Source organism: Passer montanus, unplaced genomic scaffold (assembly GCF_014805655.1).
Source record: "Passer montanus isolate IOZ18808 unplaced genomic scaffold, ASM1480565v1 scaffold183, whole genome shotgun sequence".
NCBI classification, from domain to species: domain Eukaryota; kingdom Metazoa; phylum Chordata; class Aves; order Passeriformes; family Passeridae; genus Passer; species Passer montanus.
The window spans coordinates 380,920-399,685 of NW_024365715.1; the positions used below are offsets into that span (position 1 = coordinate 380,920).

At 62.4% G+C, this 18,766-nt stretch overlaps 2 protein-coding genes across 3 annotated transcripts in view; both read left to right on the forward strand.

Moving 5' to 3' along the window:
• EIF4B (eukaryotic translation initiation factor 4B) overlaps window positions 1–10,969 on the forward strand; it is an 11,327-nt gene extending 358 nt beyond the window's left edge. The window contains exons 2-15 of one of the 2 annotated variants that reach the window (XM_039705745.1): window positions 2,404–2,541; window positions 3,938–4,146; window positions 5,191–5,307; window positions 5,501–5,555; window positions 5,713–5,856; window positions 6,269–6,379; window positions 6,506–6,673; window positions 7,295–7,529; window positions 7,981–8,099; window positions 8,178–8,388; window positions 9,059–9,126; window positions 9,424–9,514; window positions 9,611–9,665; window positions 10,182–10,969. In XM_039705745.1, the coding sequence (XP_039561679.1) occupies window positions 2,404–2,541; window positions 3,938–4,146; window positions 5,191–5,307; window positions 5,501–5,555; window positions 5,713–5,856; window positions 6,269–6,379; window positions 6,506–6,673; window positions 7,295–7,529; window positions 7,981–8,099; window positions 8,178–8,388; window positions 9,059–9,126; window positions 9,424–9,514; window positions 9,611–9,665; window positions 10,182–10,259 (1,799 nt within the window). In that variant the 3' untranslated portion in view covers window positions 10,260–10,969. The remainder of the gene's footprint in view (window positions 1–2,403; window positions 2,542–3,937; window positions 4,147–5,190; window positions 5,308–5,500; window positions 5,556–5,712; window positions 5,857–6,268; window positions 6,380–6,505; window positions 6,674–7,294; window positions 7,530–7,980; window positions 8,100–8,177; window positions 8,389–9,058; window positions 9,127–9,423; window positions 9,515–9,610; window positions 9,666–10,181) is intronic. The other variant, XM_039705746.1, reaches the window with a different exon arrangement.
• A 1,545-nt stretch (window positions 10,970–12,514) lies between these two features.
• TNS2 (tensin 2) overlaps window positions 12,515–18,766 on the forward strand; it is an 8,720-nt gene continuing 2,468 nt past the window's right edge. Inside the window, exons 1-10 of the mRNA XM_039705757.1 lie at window positions 12,515–12,860; window positions 13,873–13,984; window positions 14,772–14,809; window positions 14,901–15,387; window positions 16,095–16,316; window positions 16,392–16,452; window positions 16,744–16,813; window positions 16,904–17,849; window positions 18,071–18,316; window positions 18,637–18,729. Of these exons, the coding sequence (XP_039561691.1) occupies window positions 12,795–12,860; window positions 13,873–13,984; window positions 14,772–14,809; window positions 14,901–15,387; window positions 16,095–16,316; window positions 16,392–16,452; window positions 16,744–16,813; window positions 16,904–17,849; window positions 18,071–18,316; window positions 18,637–18,729 (2,341 nt within the window). The 5' untranslated portion in view covers window positions 12,515–12,794. The remainder of the gene's footprint in view (window positions 12,861–13,872; window positions 13,985–14,771; window positions 14,810–14,900; window positions 15,388–16,094; window positions 16,317–16,391; window positions 16,453–16,743; window positions 16,814–16,903; window positions 17,850–18,070; window positions 18,317–18,636; window positions 18,730–18,766) is intronic.

The following is an 18,766-nucleotide window of genomic DNA, read 5'->3' on the forward strand; positions in this document are numbered from 1 at the left end:
AGAGGTGGAATCAACCCCCCCCGACCCCCCGTGTGCCCGCAGGGGCTTCACCGGGACCCCCTTCCCGGGCCCGCCGTGCCCTTGAGGCTCCTTGGGGTCAGTAACGGGGGAGGCGGGGCAGGATGTGACCCCTCCCCGCCCCTCCGGGGGTCGGTCCCGGCGTGGGGGGGCACACCAGAGTCCCCCCGGTTCCAGCCCGGCTCCCCGCTCCATTCCCGATCCCGTAGCATCTCCCGGGATCCCCGGCTCTCCTTGGAGGAGGGGGATCCCGGTAGCAGGGTGAGCATGGGGCGCTGGAAGGTGCCCCCGCCCCAAGGTTTGGTGTTTGCCACCTGGATCCATCCCTGCCCCAGCTTTCCCTGGGCCTCAGGTGCTTCCCTCATTCCCAGCAGTGTCCCAGGCTGGTTTCTGGGGGAGGTCGGGTCACCATGGGGCAGCTCTGAGCGTCTTGGGGCTCCTGCACCCCAGACTGGGATTGCTGTAGGAGTCCAGGAACGGCCCCACACTTCCCTGAAATCCATAGTGGGGAGGGACTGGGAGAAGATGGAGCCATCCCAGGGGTCTCACACACCACCACCCCCTCCCAGTTCCCATGGGAAGATGCCGGTGGTGGTTCTCCATGCTGGATTTCCATGGAATAACACATTTCCAGGCCATTCTGTGAGCAGTCCCATCTCCATTGTTTTTATCCTCGTTAAAGCCCTTCAGTTGATTCATTAATAATTATCTCTCGTCAGAAATATCTGACTTGAAGCTCTGGCCATCCAAAAATTCATGATCTCTGTAAAAAAAAAAAAAAAAGAGGGGAATGTTTTTTCAAGCATTTCTCTTTCATGTCCTTGAAACCCATCAGTTTTCCTTCCCCTGGGACCACAATTGACCTCCCCAAAACCTGCTGGGGGAAGGGGGGGAATGCACCCTTTCCCTGGGGCTCCAAGCCCCCCGGCTCCACCCGGAGGGGTTTTTCCTGGCAAATGCAGCAGTTTTGCCAGGAAAGGTCCCAGATCCAGCAGCAGGGCCACATGAGGGCAGCAGTTCCTCCCGGAAGGAGGGAAGGCCGGGGGAATTGTGAATCCAGAGCCTCCTTCCAGGAAATATCCCGGTTTTCCAGGAGGGTCACAGCACATGCCTGGGTGTGTCCCTGCAGGGAGTGGGATGGGGACAGTTTTTGCAGTGGGAATAACGAATAAAGGGCTGGGGAGTGGCTCCTGGCCCCTTGTCCCCTCCCAGTGGCTCCTGTCCAATTCTGGTGTCCCATGTCCCAGTCTGGAGCCCCATCCACCCCTGTGTCTCCTGTCCCTGTCCTGGGTCCTCGTGTCCAGCTCCTCATATCCCATCCCAGTGCCCCATGTCCCATCCTGTCACTTCCTGTCCCCTCTTGGCTTCTCCTGTGCTGCCTCCTGTCCCATCCCAGTTCCTCATGTCCTGTCCTGGTGCCCCACCCCGGTGGCTCCTATCCCTCCCTGATGCTCTCATCCCAGCACCTCGTGTCCTCTCAGTGCCATATCCCCTCCAAATGCCTTGTGTCCCATCCTCTGTCCCCTCCCAGTGCCTTCTGTCCCATCTCAGTACCTCATGTCCCATCTTGTGTCCCGTCCTGTCTCCTTGTGCCCCATCCTGGTGCTTCATGTCCCATCCCAGTGACCGGTGTCACATCTTGGTGGCTCCTGTCCTCTCTCAACTCCTTGTGTCCTATCCTGACACCTCCTGTCTCCTCTTGACTCCTCCTGTCCCATCCCAGTGGCTGCTCTCCCATCCTGGTGCTCTGTGTTCCATCCCATTACTTCCTGTCTCATCCTGCTGCCTTGTGTCCCCTCCTTGCACCTCATGTCCAATCCCAGTGACTCCTGTCCCATCCCATCCCATCCCATCCCATCCCATCCCATCCCATCCCATCCCATCCCATCCCATGTCCCCGTCTGTCACCTTGTGTCCCATCCCAGCGCCTCCTGTCCATCCTGGTGCTCCATGTCCTCCTGTACTGGCTCCTGCTCTCCTGTCTCATGTCCCTTTGCAGTGGTTCCTGTCCCATCCCAGCTCCTCCCATTCCATCCCAATGTCCCATCCCTGTGCTCCGTGCCCCACCCTGGTGTCCCCAGTCCCATTCCAGTGTCCTGTGCCCCATCCATGTCCCCAGTCCCCTCTGCCATTGCCCTGTTCCTGTCCCTGCTCTCGTTCCACCAATTCCCCCTCTGCTTCCCTCCCATTCCCACACTTTTCCCGACCCATTTGTGCTCTCATTCCCACCTGTCCCAGCTCTCATTCCTGCCCATCCCCGCTCCCATTCCCACTCTGATTCCATTCTTACTCTCATTCCCTCTCTGTCCTGCCCGTTCCCTGTTCAGTTCCCCCCGTCCCCACTCCCATCTCCGCTCTGATCCGTGTCTCCGCTTGCTCCCGCAGCGGCAGCGAAGAAGAAGCCAAAGAAGGGGAAGACGCTGACGCTCACGGATTTCCTGGCCGAGGATGGGGGGGGCGGGGGGGGCCCCACCTACATCCCCAAACCCGTGAGCTGGGCCGACGAGACCGACGACCTGGAAGGTGAGCGTGGCATTCCCGGAGCCAGGACGGCATTCCCAGCCCCCAGAGCAGCATTCCCAGAGTGAGGATGGCATTCCTGGAGCCAGGATGGCATTCCCAGCCCCCAGGGCAGCATCCCCAGAGTGAGGATGGCATTCCTGGAGCCAGGATGGCATTCCCAGCTCTGGGGTTGGCATTCCCAGCCCCCAGAGCCAGGATGGCATTCCCAGAGCCAGGATGGCATTCCCAACTCTGGGGTTGGCATTCCCAGCCCCCAGAGCAGCATCCCCAGAGCCAGGATGGCATTCCCGGAGCCAGGATGGCATTCCCAGCTCTGAGGCTGGCATTCCCAGCCCCCAGAGCAGCATCCCCAGAGTGAGGATGGCATTCCTGAAGCCAGGATGGCATTCCCAGCCCCCAGAGCAGCATTCCCAGAGCCGGGATGGCATTCCTGAAGCCAGGACAAGAATGACATTCCCAGCTCTGAGGATGGCATTCCCACCTCTGGCGTTGGCATTCCCAGCTCTGGGGTTTACATTCTCAGCCCCCAGAGCAGCATTTCTGGAGCAGGATAGCATTCCTAGCCCCCAGAGCATTCCCAGCTCTGAGGATGGCATTCCTGGAGCCAGGATGGCATTCCCACCTCTGGCATTGGCATTCCCAGCTCTGGGGTTTACATTCTCAGCCCCCAGAGCAGCATTTCTGGAGCAGGATAGCATTCCTAGCCCCCAGAGTGGCATTTCCAGCTCTGGAATTGGAATTCCCAGTCCTAGAAGCAGTATTCCCGGAGCTGGAATGGCATTCTCAATCCCTGGGCACCATTCTGAAATTGGCATTCCCAGCTTCCAGGCTGTCATTCCCAGCTCCTGGAACATAATTCCTGCTTTCCAGATTGGAAGGTTCCAGGAATGGCATTCCTAGCTGCCAGTGGCACCCATAACTGGAAAAATCCCCTGGCTATTCCTTTTTTGGGGAATAATGAAGCTGGGAGAGCCGTGTCAGTTTTCCTTAGGGATGAGACTCCGTGTCCAGCAAAGTGGGGGAGCAGCAATGGGGTGTTGAGGGTTTTGGGGACCGGATTCACCAGAGCTTCCCACTGAGCCAGGCTGGAATCCAAGCTGGACTGAATCCTGGAAATCCATCCCATGGGATTGCCTATCCCTGCCTTGGCTGCTGTGGAAGCCTTCAGGGCACCTTTTCCATGGATTTACCAGTGCTGCCAGCAGTTGCCTGTGGGTGACTCCGGTCTCTTCCCGTTGCCCCCGGTTGCTTTCAGCTGCCTCCATCTGGGTGGGCTGTGGGATGATTTGCTGTCTCCAGCTGACCTGGCCAGCTCTGGATGGCCCCAGCTGGCCCCAGTTGGCCCCAGCTGGCTCTGGCCGGGTGCCCCCGTGCCCACATCCCGCTGTCCCCGCAGTCTCCACCACGTGGCACAGCAATGACGACGACGTTTACCGCGCGCCTCCGATCGACCGCTCCATCCTTCCCACGGCCCCGCGCGCTGCCCGCGAGCCCAACATCGACAGAAGCCGCCTCCCTAAATCCCCTCCGTACACGGCATTCCTGGGAAACCTGCCCTACGATGTCACGGAAGAGTCCATCAAGGATTTCTTCCGAGGACTTAATGTGAGTGACATTCCAGAGGGTGGGAATGCTGAGGGAGCCCGGGATGCAGTTCTCTCCATCCAGCACCAGTATCCATTGCCACGGGCTGTTTTCCTGGGATGTGGGTGTGTGTAGGTTGATCCTGAGAGAATCCCTTGATTCCCCAGCCATGGATCAGCCATTCCCGCTCCTCCAGTGGGATTAAGGAGCCTCCAGTGAGGGGATTTCCCTGTGGAATTAGGTGGAAGTTAGACTCGGGGGTGAGGCAGGGTAGGGCAACTGGCTTGCTCCCAGGTGGAAAGAAAACAGCATCAGGAAACTCATGGATCACACAGAGGTGTTAAAAACCACAAACTGGGAAAACCCAAGTTTATTCCCACTTGAACCAATCCTGCTCTTCCTTCTCCAGCTTCACACCTGACTTTGGCCTTCCTCATTCCTTTTCCCTCTTTCTTGGCATTTGTCATTCTTTAAATATAATTGCACAGGTGTGTTGTGGATTCTCCTTTGGTCCAAGCAAGATCCTGACTTTGCAAGAGGTTTCCCATCAGGAAATCCATCCCAGGAAAATCTAAGGGGTGCCCGTGACCCCTAAGATATCATTTAGGAATGTGGCTCCTGACATTTCCCATGGCTCTGATCAGGAATGAGCAAGGAGCTCCCACACTTTGGGAGCCAAAATCCAGGGAAAGGAGGTTGTGGGCTACCCTGTGTCCCTGTGAGACTTGTGCTGGACACATCCAGGGCTGGTTTTCCACTGGGATAAGCTTTGAGATGGCTCCAGCTTCCCTGAGCCCGGGTAGAAGCCTGCAGAGCATACCTGGCCCTTCCCATTATTCCCAGTGCAGCTGCTGGAGCTGAGATTCTCTTCCCAGTCCCTCAATCCAAAGATGTTGGAAAGCTCTGCAGTGTTTAGGGTGGGACCCCCCTCTTCCTCCCATAAGGAACCCCCTCAATCCCTCGATATCCAAGAGTTGCTCTGTCCCAGATCCTGCCTCCCTTCCGCATTCCCCTTTGGAAGCCAAGATCCTGAGGGGAGCTTCCCTGCCTTCCCTCCCTTCACAGATCAGCGCCGTGCGGCTCCCACGGGAACCCACCAACCCCGAGAGGTTGAAAGGTTTTGGATACGCGGAATTCGAGGATATCGATTCCCTGTTCCAGGCCCTGAGCCTCAACGAAGAGGTGAGTCTAATCCCAGCTTCCAAGAGCACATCCCAGGGCCTAAAGGGGCTGCAAGGACACAGAGAAGGGTTTGGACACGGGCCTGGAGTGATGGGGAAAGGGAAAATGGCTTCCAGCTGGAAGAGGGGAGGGTCAGGTGGGATATGTGGAGGGAATTCCCAACCCAGCACTCACTTCCCATGGTTGTTCCCAGTCTTTAGGAAACAGAAGGATACGAGTGGATGTGGCAGATCAAGCTCAGGATAAAGGTGAGCGTCCAGCTGAGGACACGGATCAGGCAGGGTAGGGATTCAGGGAGAGTGGCCAAGGGCCCAGCCCTGACCCTGCCCTATTTCCTTTCTTTCCTTTTAATCTTCATTTCCTTTCCCTCTCCTTGTCCCTGTCCGTGTCCCTGGCTCCCAGCAGACCGGGATGATCGCTGCTTCGGCAGAGACCGGGATCGCTTCCGGGACTCGGAGCGGTTTGAGAGCGACTGGCGCGCGCGTCCGGCTGCTCCCGACACCTTCGATGACTTCCCCCCGCGCCGGAGTGACGATGGATTTGGGGACAGTGAGTGAAGAGAATGGGCCTGGCACTCCAGGCACTCCCTCCTTCTCCTGTGTCCTGGGAACTACCGTTGTCCCAAGATCTAGGGGCACCTGACATCACTCTGCCCAAGATTAGGAGCCACCTGAGCTCATTCCCACCCTGAGCTTGTTCATTCCCATCTGCTCCTCATTCATTCCCAGAACTCAGTCCCACCCTGAGCTTGTTCATTCCCTATTTGGAGCTCATTTGTTGTCAGCTCTCATTCCTACTCCAAGCTCATTCATTCCCAAAACTCTTCATTCCCACCTGAGCTCATTCCCAGTTTGTAGGGATAAAGGGGGCCTCCTCCTTTCCCACGTGGAGCAGTACTGGGATTTTCCTCCTTCCTCATGGAATCTATGCCTCTCCCAGTAAAACCCCATCCCACTTGCAGGATATCGTGATCGCTATGACGACCGGTATCGGGACGGGCCACGGCGGGACATGGATCGTGGTTTTGGGAGCCGGGATCGCTACGACGACCGCAGCAGGGATTACGACCGAGGTGGGAATTCCCAAGGGTTTTCAGGGGCAGAGAGATTGGGAGTGAGACCCCCCCATGGCCAGCGAGTAACTGGGAATCTGGGCTGCATTATCCCCAGTGACTCAGATGATCCATCTCCTTCCCCAGGCTACGATTCCCGAATAGGCAGCGGCCGGAGAGCCTTTGGAAGCGGGTACCGCCGGGACGATGACTACCGTGGCTATGAGGATCGTTATGACCGGCGGGATGACCGGATGGATCGGTGGAATTCCCGGGATGATTACGGCCGAGATGATTTCCGCCGCGAGGACAGAGGTGGGGTGGGACCAGGGCTGTTCCTGTTCCCTTTCCTGTGGGAAAGGTTGGATAGAATGGGTCTGATCCCTTGGAAAAGGTGGGAGCAATAGGGAATGGTCCCTTGGGAGTGGTGGGATATGATGGGAATGATCCCTTGGAAAAGGGGGGAGCAATAGCGAATGGTCCCTTAGGAGTGGTGGGATATGATGGGAATGATCCCTTGGAAAAGGTGGGAGCAATAGGGAATGGTCCCTTGGGAGTGGTGGGATATGATGGGAATGATCCCTTGGAAAAGGTGGGAGCAATAGGGAATGACCCCTTGGGAATGGTGGAGTGTGACGGGAATGATTCCTTGGGAAAGGTGGGATGGGGTCAGAAGGATCTCTTGAGAAAGGGAGGATGGTACAGGAATGATCCCCATGGAAAGGTGGGAAGGACAGGGAATGGTCCCTCAGGAAAGGTGGGTTAGGATGGAAGTGTTCCCATGGTAAAGTGAAAGAGTGGGAATGATCTCTCAGGAAGGGTGGGCTGGGGAAGGGGATGATCCCTTGGGAATGGCAGGGTGGGACAGGGATTGTCCTGTCAGTCCCAGCACTGTTCCAGGTGGGATCAGTGCAGGATCTCCTGGCTCGTTCCCAGGTCCCACCCAGAGACCGAAGCTCAACCTGAAGCCCCGGAGTACTCCCAAGGAAGAGGAAACTTCAGGAGCTCCCGCTGCCCAGTCCAGCCGGGCTGCTTCCATCTTTGGGGGGGCCAAGCCTGTGGATACAGCAGCTCGGGAGCGGGAAGTGGAGGAGCGGCTCCAGAAGGAACAGGAAAAACTCCAGCGGCAGCTGGAGGACGACAAGAGGATCGACAGACGGCCCCGGGAAAGGTGGGAATGGTGCCTTGGGAAAGAGGGAGTGGGATGGGGATGATCCCTTTAAAAGGTGGGAATGGTCCCTTGGGAGACTTGGGATGAGTAAAGAATGATCACTTGGTAGTGATGGGATGGGCAAAGAATGATCCCACCCAAAAGGTGAGGGGGTAGGGAATGGTCTCTTGGGAAAGGAGGTGTTGGCTAGGAATGATCCAGTGGCAAAGGTGGGGATGGGCAGGGAATGATCCCCATGGAGGGGTGGGATGGGATGGAAATGATCCCTCAGGAAATTCGGAGCTGATCCCCACAGAGAATTGGAGGGACAGGGAATGGTCCCCATGGAAAAGCAGGATGGGTGGCAGCGATCCCTTGGGAATGGTTCAGGTGGGATGGTGTTCATCCTATGGGATGGTGGGATGGGGCAGCCCTTTCCCAGTCCCCTGATCCCATTTCCACCCTGTCCCAGGCATCCAAGCTGGCGAAGCGAGGAGAACCAGGAGCGATCCCGGACAGGCAGCGAATCCTCCCAGAGCGGCCCCGCGGGACCCCCGGGAACGTCCGCGGGCTCCGGCCCCACCGGCCGGAGTGAGTCGGGATCCGGGGCGGCCGAGCGGCCCGGCCCGGGGCGGCCAGCAGCTGCCACACAGGTTTGTGTCCCCCCAGCCACACGGAGGAGGGAGAGCGAGAAATCCCTGGAAAATGAGCCCCTAGGAAAAGAGGAGGAGCCACCCTCACCGCCCCCCAAATCCCGGGAGGAGAAGCCAAAGGTGATGCCGGCGCCGCCTCCCAAGGAAAACGCCTGGATGAAGAGGAGCAGCCAGAACCCCCCCGGCAATTCCCAGAGCTCTGACTCGGAGCAAACCTCCCCGACCAGGTGGGTGTCTCAGGAAGGAGTGGCCTGGGGGGGCTTTTCCAGCCCAAACCATTCCATGGGTCCCTGCTTTTCCCTAGAGGAGGACCCCAAGGGCCAGGAGAAGGGGACGCTGACATTCCCAGGGATGATCCTGTAGTGCATCCCAATATTTCTGCTGCCCATCCCAACCTTTCTGCTGCCCATCCCAACATCTCTATCACAGAGATGTTCCTGTACCAGTGGAGTCACTGGCACAACCCAGCATTCCTGTGGCCCGGGGATGCTCCTGCCACACATCCCAATATTACCATAGCCCATCCCGGTGTTCCGTGGTCCATCCCAACACTCCTGCAGCCCATGGAGGCTCTTCTGCTCATTCCAACCTTCCTGTGCCCCCTCCCACCATTCTCAGGTGTGTTCCTGGGCTCCATCCCAGCATTCTTGTGCCCAATCCCGACTTTCCTGTGGTTCAGGGATGTTCCTGTGGCCCATCCTGACATTCCCAGGGCCCAGGGATATTGCAGGACCCCATCCCAACATTCCCAGGAATTCCCTGTGGACCCTTCTGTGCTCCACCCCAACATTCCCAGGCCCTATCCCAACATTTCCATGCCCCATGCCACCATTCCTAGGAATGGGGCCATTCCAGGGACCCCCCCTGATGCCCCTCCCCCATTTTCTGTCTCCCCAGTGGGGGCCCTGCTGGCCCCTCCCCCCCTGGAGATGATGGGGGCCCCCCCAGGACCCCCCAGAGGAGAGGTGAGAATGGGAGAAGGGGATTTGGAAGGCTCGGGGTGGGTTTTGGGGATTTGGGGAAGTCTTGGTAGCACTTGGGGGGGCTCAGAAGGTGTTTGGGGGGCTTGGGGGATTTGGGAGGAGCTCAGGGGAATTTGGGGGGAGGTTGGTATCGGGATCTGAGAGGGTTGAGGGATCTTGTGGGGGATTTTAAAGGGGGTTGGGGGGTTCCAGGGATGTTGAGGCCTTGCTGGGAGGGTCAGGGGGGCTTGGGGGGGCTCAGGGGGTTTTGGGGGCTGTGACCCCCCCACCCTTTCCCAGCAGAGGAACTGAAGCCAGAGGGGGGTCGGGAGAGCAGCTCCAAGGGCCGGAGCTGCAGCCGTGGCCCCGCAGGAATGGGAGACCCTGAGAGGTGAGACCCCCACCCCAGAACCCCCTCAGGAACCCGGAGCACCCCCCGGGCACCAGGAATTTCCCCGGGAATTGACCTCTGACCTTTGCTCCTCAGGAGGGACCCCCGGAAGGAGCACGAGCCAAAGAAACTGGAGGAGAACCCCCCCTCTGTAAGGATCATGGGGACCCCCTCAAATCCTGGGTTTGGGGGGTTTTGGGAAATTTCTCCATAACTGATGCCCCATGCCTCCAGTTATCAGGGGGGCTCTGACCCCTCTTTGGGGTGAGTGAACCCCCAGGGGACTTTGACCCCTCAAATCTCATTTTTTGGGGTATTTTGGGAATTTTCTGCTTCATTGCCTCCCTCCCTCTGCCCACCCTCACAGTTCAGCCTTGGGCAGTCTGAAACCCCTTTGGGGGGTGCTGGGAACCCCCTTTTTGGGGTGCATGACCCCCTGGGGGTCTTCATCCCATTCAAGTCTTGGTTTTTTGGAGGCTTGGGGATTTTTTTTTGTTTCAGCAGTGACCCCCCTGGCCCTCCCATATGAACCACCCCAGCAGTTTTGGATTTCTCTGGCCCCTTTTGGGGGGGCTGTGACCCCCTGGTTTTGGGATGTGTGAGCCCCTGGGGATCTTGATCCCCCTCAAATCTCATTTTTGGGAATTTTTCCTGGTTTTCCCTGCAGTTCAGCCATGCCAGCAAATATGCCGCGCTCTCCATGGATGGGGAGGATGAAGGTGATGATGAAGAAGGAGCTGAGTAAAAGCTTCCTCCCCCTCCTCCTCCTCCTCAGCTGCCGCGGGAACCTCCGGAGATTCCCAAAAATCCCAACCTTGATCCAGGCGAGACGGAAATAAAGCCTAAAACTCATCAATTCCCTCAGCTACAGCTTCTTAAATCCTGAAAAAAAAACCCCACCCTGAACGCACGGGAATCACCCCAAAATCAGCACCCGGGGGGCAGGAGGGGTAATTCCAAGAGTTTTCTAGAAAGAAACCCCCCCCACCTCTGTGTTTAACATGGAATAAGGGGTGAGGAAGAGCTGGCCTTCCTCCCACCCCCTCCTCACTGGAGCGCCTCCAAAACAGGGATAGGGAGGCATCCCATCCCCCCCAAATCCTCCAGGGTCTGGGATCCCCCTCCACCCCCCATTTTCCTCACCTCTGGAATGTTGATTTCCCCCTAGACACCTTCATCATCCTCCTGCTCACAGGTGTCCCCCCCAATTCCCCTGCCCAATTTTTGGGATGCAAACCCCGCCCTTTACACAGGAAAACCTGGATTTCCACCCCAGAACCTCAAGATATTCTGAGATTTTGGGATTTGGGGTGGGCTGTAAAAATGTGTAAAAAGAACCTTCCCAGAGGTTTTGGGAGGTCCTGGGGGAGTTTTGGGGTCCCCAGGGGGTGTTTTGGGGTTCTCCCCCAGGTTGGGGGCTGTTCTGTTTTCTCCAATAAAATGAGCTGAAAAAGAGCCAGAAAGGCCCCAAATCCTTGTGCCCTTTTCTTCCCCACCTTGAAGGGGAACGGGGCAGTTCCCAAAGCTCCCCGGGGGGAGTTTCCTGTCCCGACATTGCCTTCCTCTCCCTGGGCTTCCTTTTCCCTTCCTGCGTCCTCTTTCCTCATTCCATCTTTCCTCCTCCTTCTTCATTCCTTCTTCCTTCCTGCCTTTTCTCCTCCTTCATCCTCCTTCCTTCTGTCCTCTCTTGCTCTTCCCCGCCGTCCTTGTTTCTTCCTCCTGCATCATTCCATCTCCTGTTTCACTTCCACTTTTCCACCTCATTTTCTTCCTCCTCTTTTCTTCTTTTTCCTTCTCCTTCCTTCTTCCCTCTGTCCTTCGTCCCATTCTTCCTTCTCCTTCCTCATTCACTTTCCTCCTTCCATCTTCTTCCTCCTCATCCCTAATTCTTCATCCTCTTCCTCCATCTCCTTTTTCATTTTTCCTCCTTCACCTCCATCCTGATCCCTCCTTCTCCGCGTCCTTCCATTCCTCCTCCGCCCCCACTAATTAACAGTAATTAATTGGGGGCGCGGGCACAGCACCGAGCCCAAGGATGCCGCCCCCCCCTCCCTTCCTCTTTCCCGGCTCTTCCCAACCGCTGGAATGCTGGAGCCCGCCTCCCCCACCGCTGGAATGCGCGCCCCCCCCGCGGCGGCTCCGGCCCCACAAAGGGGGGTCTGTCCTGGCCGGGGGAGGGGGGGGACCCCAAGGGCCGGGAGAAGGGGACGCTGCCAACCCCAAATGGAGAGGAGCCCTGATCAGGCCCCTCAATCCCCTCTGCGCCTCAAAGCCCTGGAGCCCAAATCCTCCTCCTGCACCCCAAAAAGCCCCTCCCCAATTCCCCTCCTGACCCCCGATTCCCTCCCTGCACCCCAACCCCCCCAGCACAATAACCCGAACCCGGCCCTGCACCCCAAAATCCTCCTTGCACCCTAATTCCTCCCCCCCCTTCAATACCCCCCAACGCCCACCAAAACCCCCTGTACCCCAATTCCTCCCCTTGAAACGAGCTTCCCCCCAGGGGCCCCCCGAGAGAGGGGGGTCATCCCGGGGCATCCCCTGCATCTCGGGACTGTGTGGGGACCCTCGAGCCCCCCCAGACCAACATCCCCCGCCCCGGGTCTGGGGGTCCCATGGGCTGAGGATCCCCTTTCCCACCGAATCGGGGGGTCCCGTGGGGGGGTCTCAGTCTCCCCCTTCTCCTTGACTTTGGGGTCCCCATGGGGTGTGTCCAACCCCCCCGTTCCCCCGGAGTTTGGGGGTCCCGGGGGCCCGCGGGGCTGATTAGCAGGGGGGCGGTGGGAGGAGGAGGAGGAGGAGGAGGATGAAGAGGGGGCGGGGGCAGCGCCAGGAAGGTGCCGGGGGGAGCTCGGGAGGAATTTTGGGGGAACCTGGAAGTGAGGAGGGGGGAAACTGAGGCAGCGTCAGCAGAGGGAGGTGTCACCCCGCGTGTCCCCCCTGTGTCCCTCCCCCTGTCTCCCCTGTGATCCTCGCGGTGTCCCGTGTCCCCCCGTGTCCGCCCCGCGTGTCTCTGTGCGTCCCCCGCGTCTCCTCCTTGTCCCCCTATGTCCCTGCCGGTGTCCCCTCCCCGTGGCCACACGTGTCGTTCCCGTGTCGTCCCCCCCGTGTCCCCCCCGTGTCCGTGTCCCCCCCCGGCACGGGAAGCGGCTCCGGGCTCGCGGAAACGGCCCCTCCCCGCGCGCCTTCGGCCACGGAGCCGCCGGCGGGACCCGCGGGGAGCCCCGCGCCGCCCCCCGGGAGCGCCTGGGACCCCCCGAGGTCCCCGCGGAGCCCCCCCATGAAGCCCCCCGGGGCCGTGGGGACGCTGCTGCGCGCGCTCGGCCGCCGCGATGGCCCCGACACGGTAGGACCGGGGGAGCTCCCGGTGTGGGTGGGGGTCCCGCGTGGGGTGGGGACCCCTGTGGGGAAGGGGGGGGCTGGCTGCGGTGGGGAGAAGCGGGGGGACCCCTCCCGCGGCGACCCCGCGGGGTTCCCGCCCCAGCCGCCCCCTCCCCACGCGGTCCGAGAGGGGACACAGGGGAGGACGGGGGGGGGACATGGTGGGGACACATGCGGGGACACGTGTGGCGTCGTGGAGGGGACACGGGTGACACGGAGGAGACGCGGAGCCGTCAGTGAGAAGCCACGGAGGGAACACGGGGGACACCGAGGGGACAAGGGAGTGACACTTGGGGACACGTGAGGGGGACAGAGGGGGACGGGGGGTATCCAGGGGGGCGACACGAGGAGACACGGAGGTGACACGATGGGAACTGGGCGGGACTGGGGGCGGCACTGGGGGGGGGGGGGGGCGGGGGGGGGGGGTCCCCGGGGGGACCCGGGGACGACACGGGGGGTTCACAAAAGAGACACAGAGGGTGACAGGGGGGACATGGGGGACACGAGAGGTGGCATCGGGGGGACATGAGAGGTGACATCGGGGGGACATGGAGGGGACAGGAGAGGTGACATCGGGGAAGATATGGGGGGGCACGAGAGGTGACATCAGGGAGGACATGACGGGGACACGAGAGGTGACATCAGGGGGGCATGAGAGGAGGCATCGGGGGAAGACATGGAGGGGACACAAGAGGTGACAGAAAGGGGGGAGGGGGGGAGGGTAGGGGGGAACACGAGAGGTGACATCAGGGAGGACATGACGGGGACACGAGAGGTGACATCAGGGGGGCATGAGAGGAGGCATCGGGGGAAGACATGGAGGGGACACAAGAGGTGACATTGGGGGGGACATGGAGGGGACACAAATGGGAGACGGGGGGGTCGTGGGGGTGGCACAGAAGTGACGCGAGCGGCCATGGCCGTGGCGCGGGGAGGACATGGAGGGGATACGCCGTGACCCCCCCGTGTGTCCCCAGCCCAGGCCGTCCCCTGCCGCGCCCCACGCGTTCCGCGAGCGGAGCCTGCGCCGGGGGGCGCCCTGCGGGGGCTGCGGGACCCCCCTGGGACCCCACGGGCTCGTCTGCAGAGGTGACACCGCCGGGACACACCGGGACACACCGGGACACCCCCGGGACACACCGGGACACCCGCGGGACACACCGGGACACACCGGGACACACCCGGGACACACTGGGACACACCCGGGACACACCGGGACACACCGGGACACACCGGGACAGCCCCGGGACACACCGGGACACACCGGGACACACTGGGACACACCGGGACACCCCCGGGACACACCGGGACACACCGGGACACCCCCGGGGGGGCTGGATGGGGCGGGGAGGGGTTAGTGGGGACAGTGGGAGGTTACAGGGAGCACTGGGAGAGCACTGGGCACTTACGGGGAGCACTGGGAGGACACTGGGCACTTACTGGGAGCACTGGGAGGACACTGGGCAGTTACTGGGAGCACTGGGAGGGCACTGGGCAGTTCCTGGGAGCGTTGGGGGGGGCCCTGGACAGTTACTGGGGATACTGGGAGGGCCCTGGGCAGTTACTGGGAGCCCTGGGGGGTTCCTTGTGTGGTTACTGGGGGCACTGGGCAGTTCCTGGGAGCACTGGGAGGGCACTGGGCACTTACTGGGAGCACTGGGAAAGCACTGGGCACTTACTGGGAGCACTGGGGGGTTCCTTGGGCGGTTACTGGGGTCACTGGGAGTTCACTGGAGGCAGTGGGCGGTTACTGGGGATACTGGGAGGTTGCTGGGGGCAGCGGGAGGGTATGGGGGGGGTACTGGGGGGGGGGGGGTGGGGGGGGGGTACGGGGGGGTCCCTGGGAGTTCCTGATGTCGCCGTTGTCCCCCCCCAGTTTGCAAAGTCGCCGCCCACAAGAGATGTGAGAGCAAGGTACGAGGGGGGGGCGGGGGCGTCACCCAAGGGCGGGGGGCCCATTTGGGGCTGGGGTCCCACTTGGGATGACCCCCGTGTCCTCCTGCAGGTGACGTCACCGTGCCAACCTCTGCCCCCGCCTGAGCTGGTGAGTGGGGGCGGGGCGCGAACCCCCCGGAGCCGCCGGGCAGGACCCGAGACCCCCCAAATCCCCTTCGAGACCCCCAAACCCCGAAGCACCCCCGGGCAGGAGCCCCCTACCCCCCTCGGGACCCCCCAGCCCCGAGCCCCCCCCGTTCCCGCAGCTGGACCTGGCCTTCGTCACCGAGCGCATCCTGAGCGTGGCCGTGCCGGGGGGCGAGGGGGGGCCCGGGGGGCACCTGCGGCACCTGGCCCGGCTGCTGGGGGCGCGGCACGGCCCCAACTACACGGTGAGCGGGGCAACAGGGGCTGCTGGGGCAACAGCGGGGGCAACTGGGGCTGCTGGAGCTACTGGTTAACTGGGGCAACGGCAGGGCAACTGGGGGACAACAGCGGGGGGGGGCAGCTGCTGGGGCTACTGGGGCAACAGCGGGGCTACTGCTGGGGCTACTGGGGTAAGTGGGGCTACTGGGGCAGCGGGGCAGCTGGGGCAGCTGCTGGGGCAGCAACTGGGGCTACTGGGGCTGTGGGGCGGCTGGGGCAACAGTGGGGGCTACTGGGGCAACTGGGGCAGCTACTGGGGCAACAGCGGGGGCAACTGGAGCTACTGGGGTAACTGGGGCTGCTGGGGCTACTGCTGGGGCAACAGTGGGTGCAACTGCTGGGGCAGCTGGGGTAGCAACTGGGGCAATAATTGGGGCAACTGGGGCAACAAGTGGAGAAACAGCTGGGGCAAAAACTGGGGCAGCGGGGGCAACAATTGGGGTAGCCTGGGCAGCAACTGGGGTAACTGGGGTAATAATGGGGCAACAGCTGGGGTAACAGCTGGGGTAAATGGGGTAACAGTTGGGGTAACTGGGGTAACAGCTGGGGTAACAGCGGGGCTCATTTGGGGGAGTGGGTTCTGGGGGATTTTGGGGTGACTTTTGGGGTGTTCGGGTGATTTTGGGGTGGGTTTTAGTGTTCTAGGGGTAACTTCTGGTGTGGTTTAGGGTGATTTTTGGGGTGGTTTTGGGGTGGTTCTTAGGGGTGTTTTTTGGCGAGGTTTCAGTTGATGTTGGGGGTCGTCTCAAGGGGATTTTTGGCATGCTTTTGTCACGCTTTTGGTGTGGTTTTGGGGGTTTGGGGCGGTTTTGGGGGTGTTTTGGGGGTTTGGTGTGGTTTTCGGGCGGTTTTGGGGCGGTTTTGGGGTTTGGGGCGGTTTTGGGGCAGTTTTGGGGGTTTGGGGCAGTTTTGGGGCGGTTTTGGGGTTCCACCCGTGCCCCCCCCAGGTACACGGAGGATTTTGGGGCGCTGCTCTCGGGGCGGCTCCGCCTGAACAGCTCGCCCCAGTTCCTGCACCACGTCCTGCTGCCCCCCCTGCCCGCCTACGACCCCCCCGACGGTCAGTTTGGGGCGGGGGGAGGGACCCCGGCAGCCCCCAGAGCCCCCCCAGTAACTCCCCCCTGTCTCCCCCCAGGCTGCCGCCCCTTCCTCAAGATTTACCAATCGCTGCAGCTCGTCTACACCTCGGGGGTCTAGTGAGTGACCCCCCCCCAAATCTGACCTCCCCTGCACCTCGGGGGTCCCGCAGCCTCCCAAAGCCCACTCCCACCCTGCTGTGCCTGGGGGGCGTCCCGGGGCCTCCCTCACCCCTCACATCCCCCACTGTGCCCACCTGGGGGTCCCGGGGGCGCCCCCAAACCTGACCTGCACACCCGACCCCCCCACTTTGAGGGCTCCAGGGGCTCCCCCCGGTGCTCGGTGGGTGCCGAGGTGTCAGACACCCCCCCCAAAATGACTGACCCCCCCCAACGCCCCCCTTTTCCCAGCAGCCCCCCCGCCTCGCAGCCGCTCTGCGTCACCCTGGAACCGGCGCTGCTGCTCAAGGGGGACGTGATGGTGAGGGGGGGCCCGGAGGGGGGACCCCCGCCCTTGGGGTGTGACCCTGTCCGAGCCCCTCCCTCACCTGTGCCCCCCCTGCCCCCCCAGGTGCGCTGCTACCACCGGCGGCGGGGGGGGCGCGAGGCGGTTTTTGGGGTGCAGTTCCACACGGGGACCCTGCGCGGGCCCCGCCTGAGGCTGCGCCGGGACGAGCTGGACCTGGCCTGGCAAGGTGGGGCACGGGGCCACGGGACCCCCGCTCCCCCCACATCCTGCGGGACCCTGACGCCCCACGGCTTCCCCCCGTCCTGTGGGGCCCCCAAAGCCCAGGGGTCCCCCACCCCCTACGACACCCCAAAGCCCTACGGGACCCTGGTGCCCCACGAGAGCCTGGCCCTCCACGGCCCCCCGGCGTCCCAGGGGTCCCCAGCTTCCTACGGGACCCCGGCGCCCCATGGCCCCCCGGTATCCCCCGGGACCCCGATGTCCCTCGGGGTCACAGCGCCCTACGGGACCCCGGTATCCCACAGGACCCCAATATCGCGGGGGTCCCCGACGTTCCACGGGACCGCGCTGTCCCAGGACGCCCTGGTGCCCCACAGCGGCTCTGTGTCCCAGGGGGCTTCAACATTCCCGGGCTCGCTGATGCCCTACAGCCCCCCAGCATCCCATGGGACCCCAACATCCCTGGAGACCGCCACTCCCTACGGCACCCCAACATCCCAGCGGTCCCCGTCACCCTACGGGACCCCAAAATCCTATGGGACCCCCCCATCTCATGGCTCCCCAACGCCCCAGAGCCCCCCGCCAGCCCACAAGTCCCCCGTGTCCTACAGCCCCCTGATGCCCCACGGGACCCCCATCATCCACGAGACCCTGACACCCTATGGGACCCCCACATCCCCGGAGACCCCAGCCCCCCACAGCCCCCCGACGTCCTACAGCCCCCCAAAGCCGCACGGCCCCCCGGCATCCCCCGGGGGCTACGGGCGCCCCGTGGCGGGGGGGGACCTGCTTCTGGGGGGGCTCCCGCCCCTCTGCCCCTGCCAGGACTGCCAGGGCTGGGGGGGCATCACCCCGCTCCCCGCCCGCCCCATTTATGGCGGGCACGGCTGGGGGGGCCCCCCCGCGCCGCCTCCGGAGCCCCCAAACTGCCCCCACTGTGGCCGCCCCGGGCTGGGACCGGAGCGGGGACCCCCCCCCGGAAAAGGGGGCTACGACCCCCCCGCCGTGGGGGAGCCCCAGGAGCCGACAGGTAACGATGGGGGCGCGAAGGGGTTAATATGGGGGGAGTCACGGGTGAGGTCTATGGGTGGCTTGCAGGGTTCAATGGGGGGGCGGTGGGGTCCCGCCCCGTGCCCCCTCCCCCGGTGCGACCCCCGCGTGTCTCCCCAGCCGTGTCGCTGCTCAAGGCGGCCCCGCCCGGCTCCTTCCTCGTCCGCCGCAGCAGCAGCTTCCCGGGGGCCTTCGGGCTGGCGCTCAGGGTGGGGGTCCCGCCCCCCCGCGCCGCCCCCAGAGCGGGTACGGACACCCCGAACCCCGTGGACCCCCCCAAATCCACCTCCCCACTGTGGAATATTGGGGCCGGGGGGGTCTCGGGCATCTCCCAGGGCACCGACACCCCCAGCACCCCAGGGACCCCTGAAAATCACCCCAAATTCTCCCCAGAGACCCCCCCCCCTGCAGTATGGGGGGGCCGTGGGGGGTTGGACACCCCAAGACCCCCTGAACCCTCCGGGATCCCCCCACGGACACCCCCATGGAGAACGCTGGGGGCTCGGGGGTGCCGGGGGGGCTCTCGGGGGTCTCGCTGGCCTCTGACCCCACCCCGGCCCCCCCAGGGGACCCCCAGGAGCAGCTGGTCCGGCACTTCCTGATCGAGACGGGCCCGCGGGGGGTCAAAATCCGGGGGTGCCCCGAGGAGCCTTACTTCGGTGAGGGGGGGGCTCGGGGGGAGCAGAGGAGGGTTCG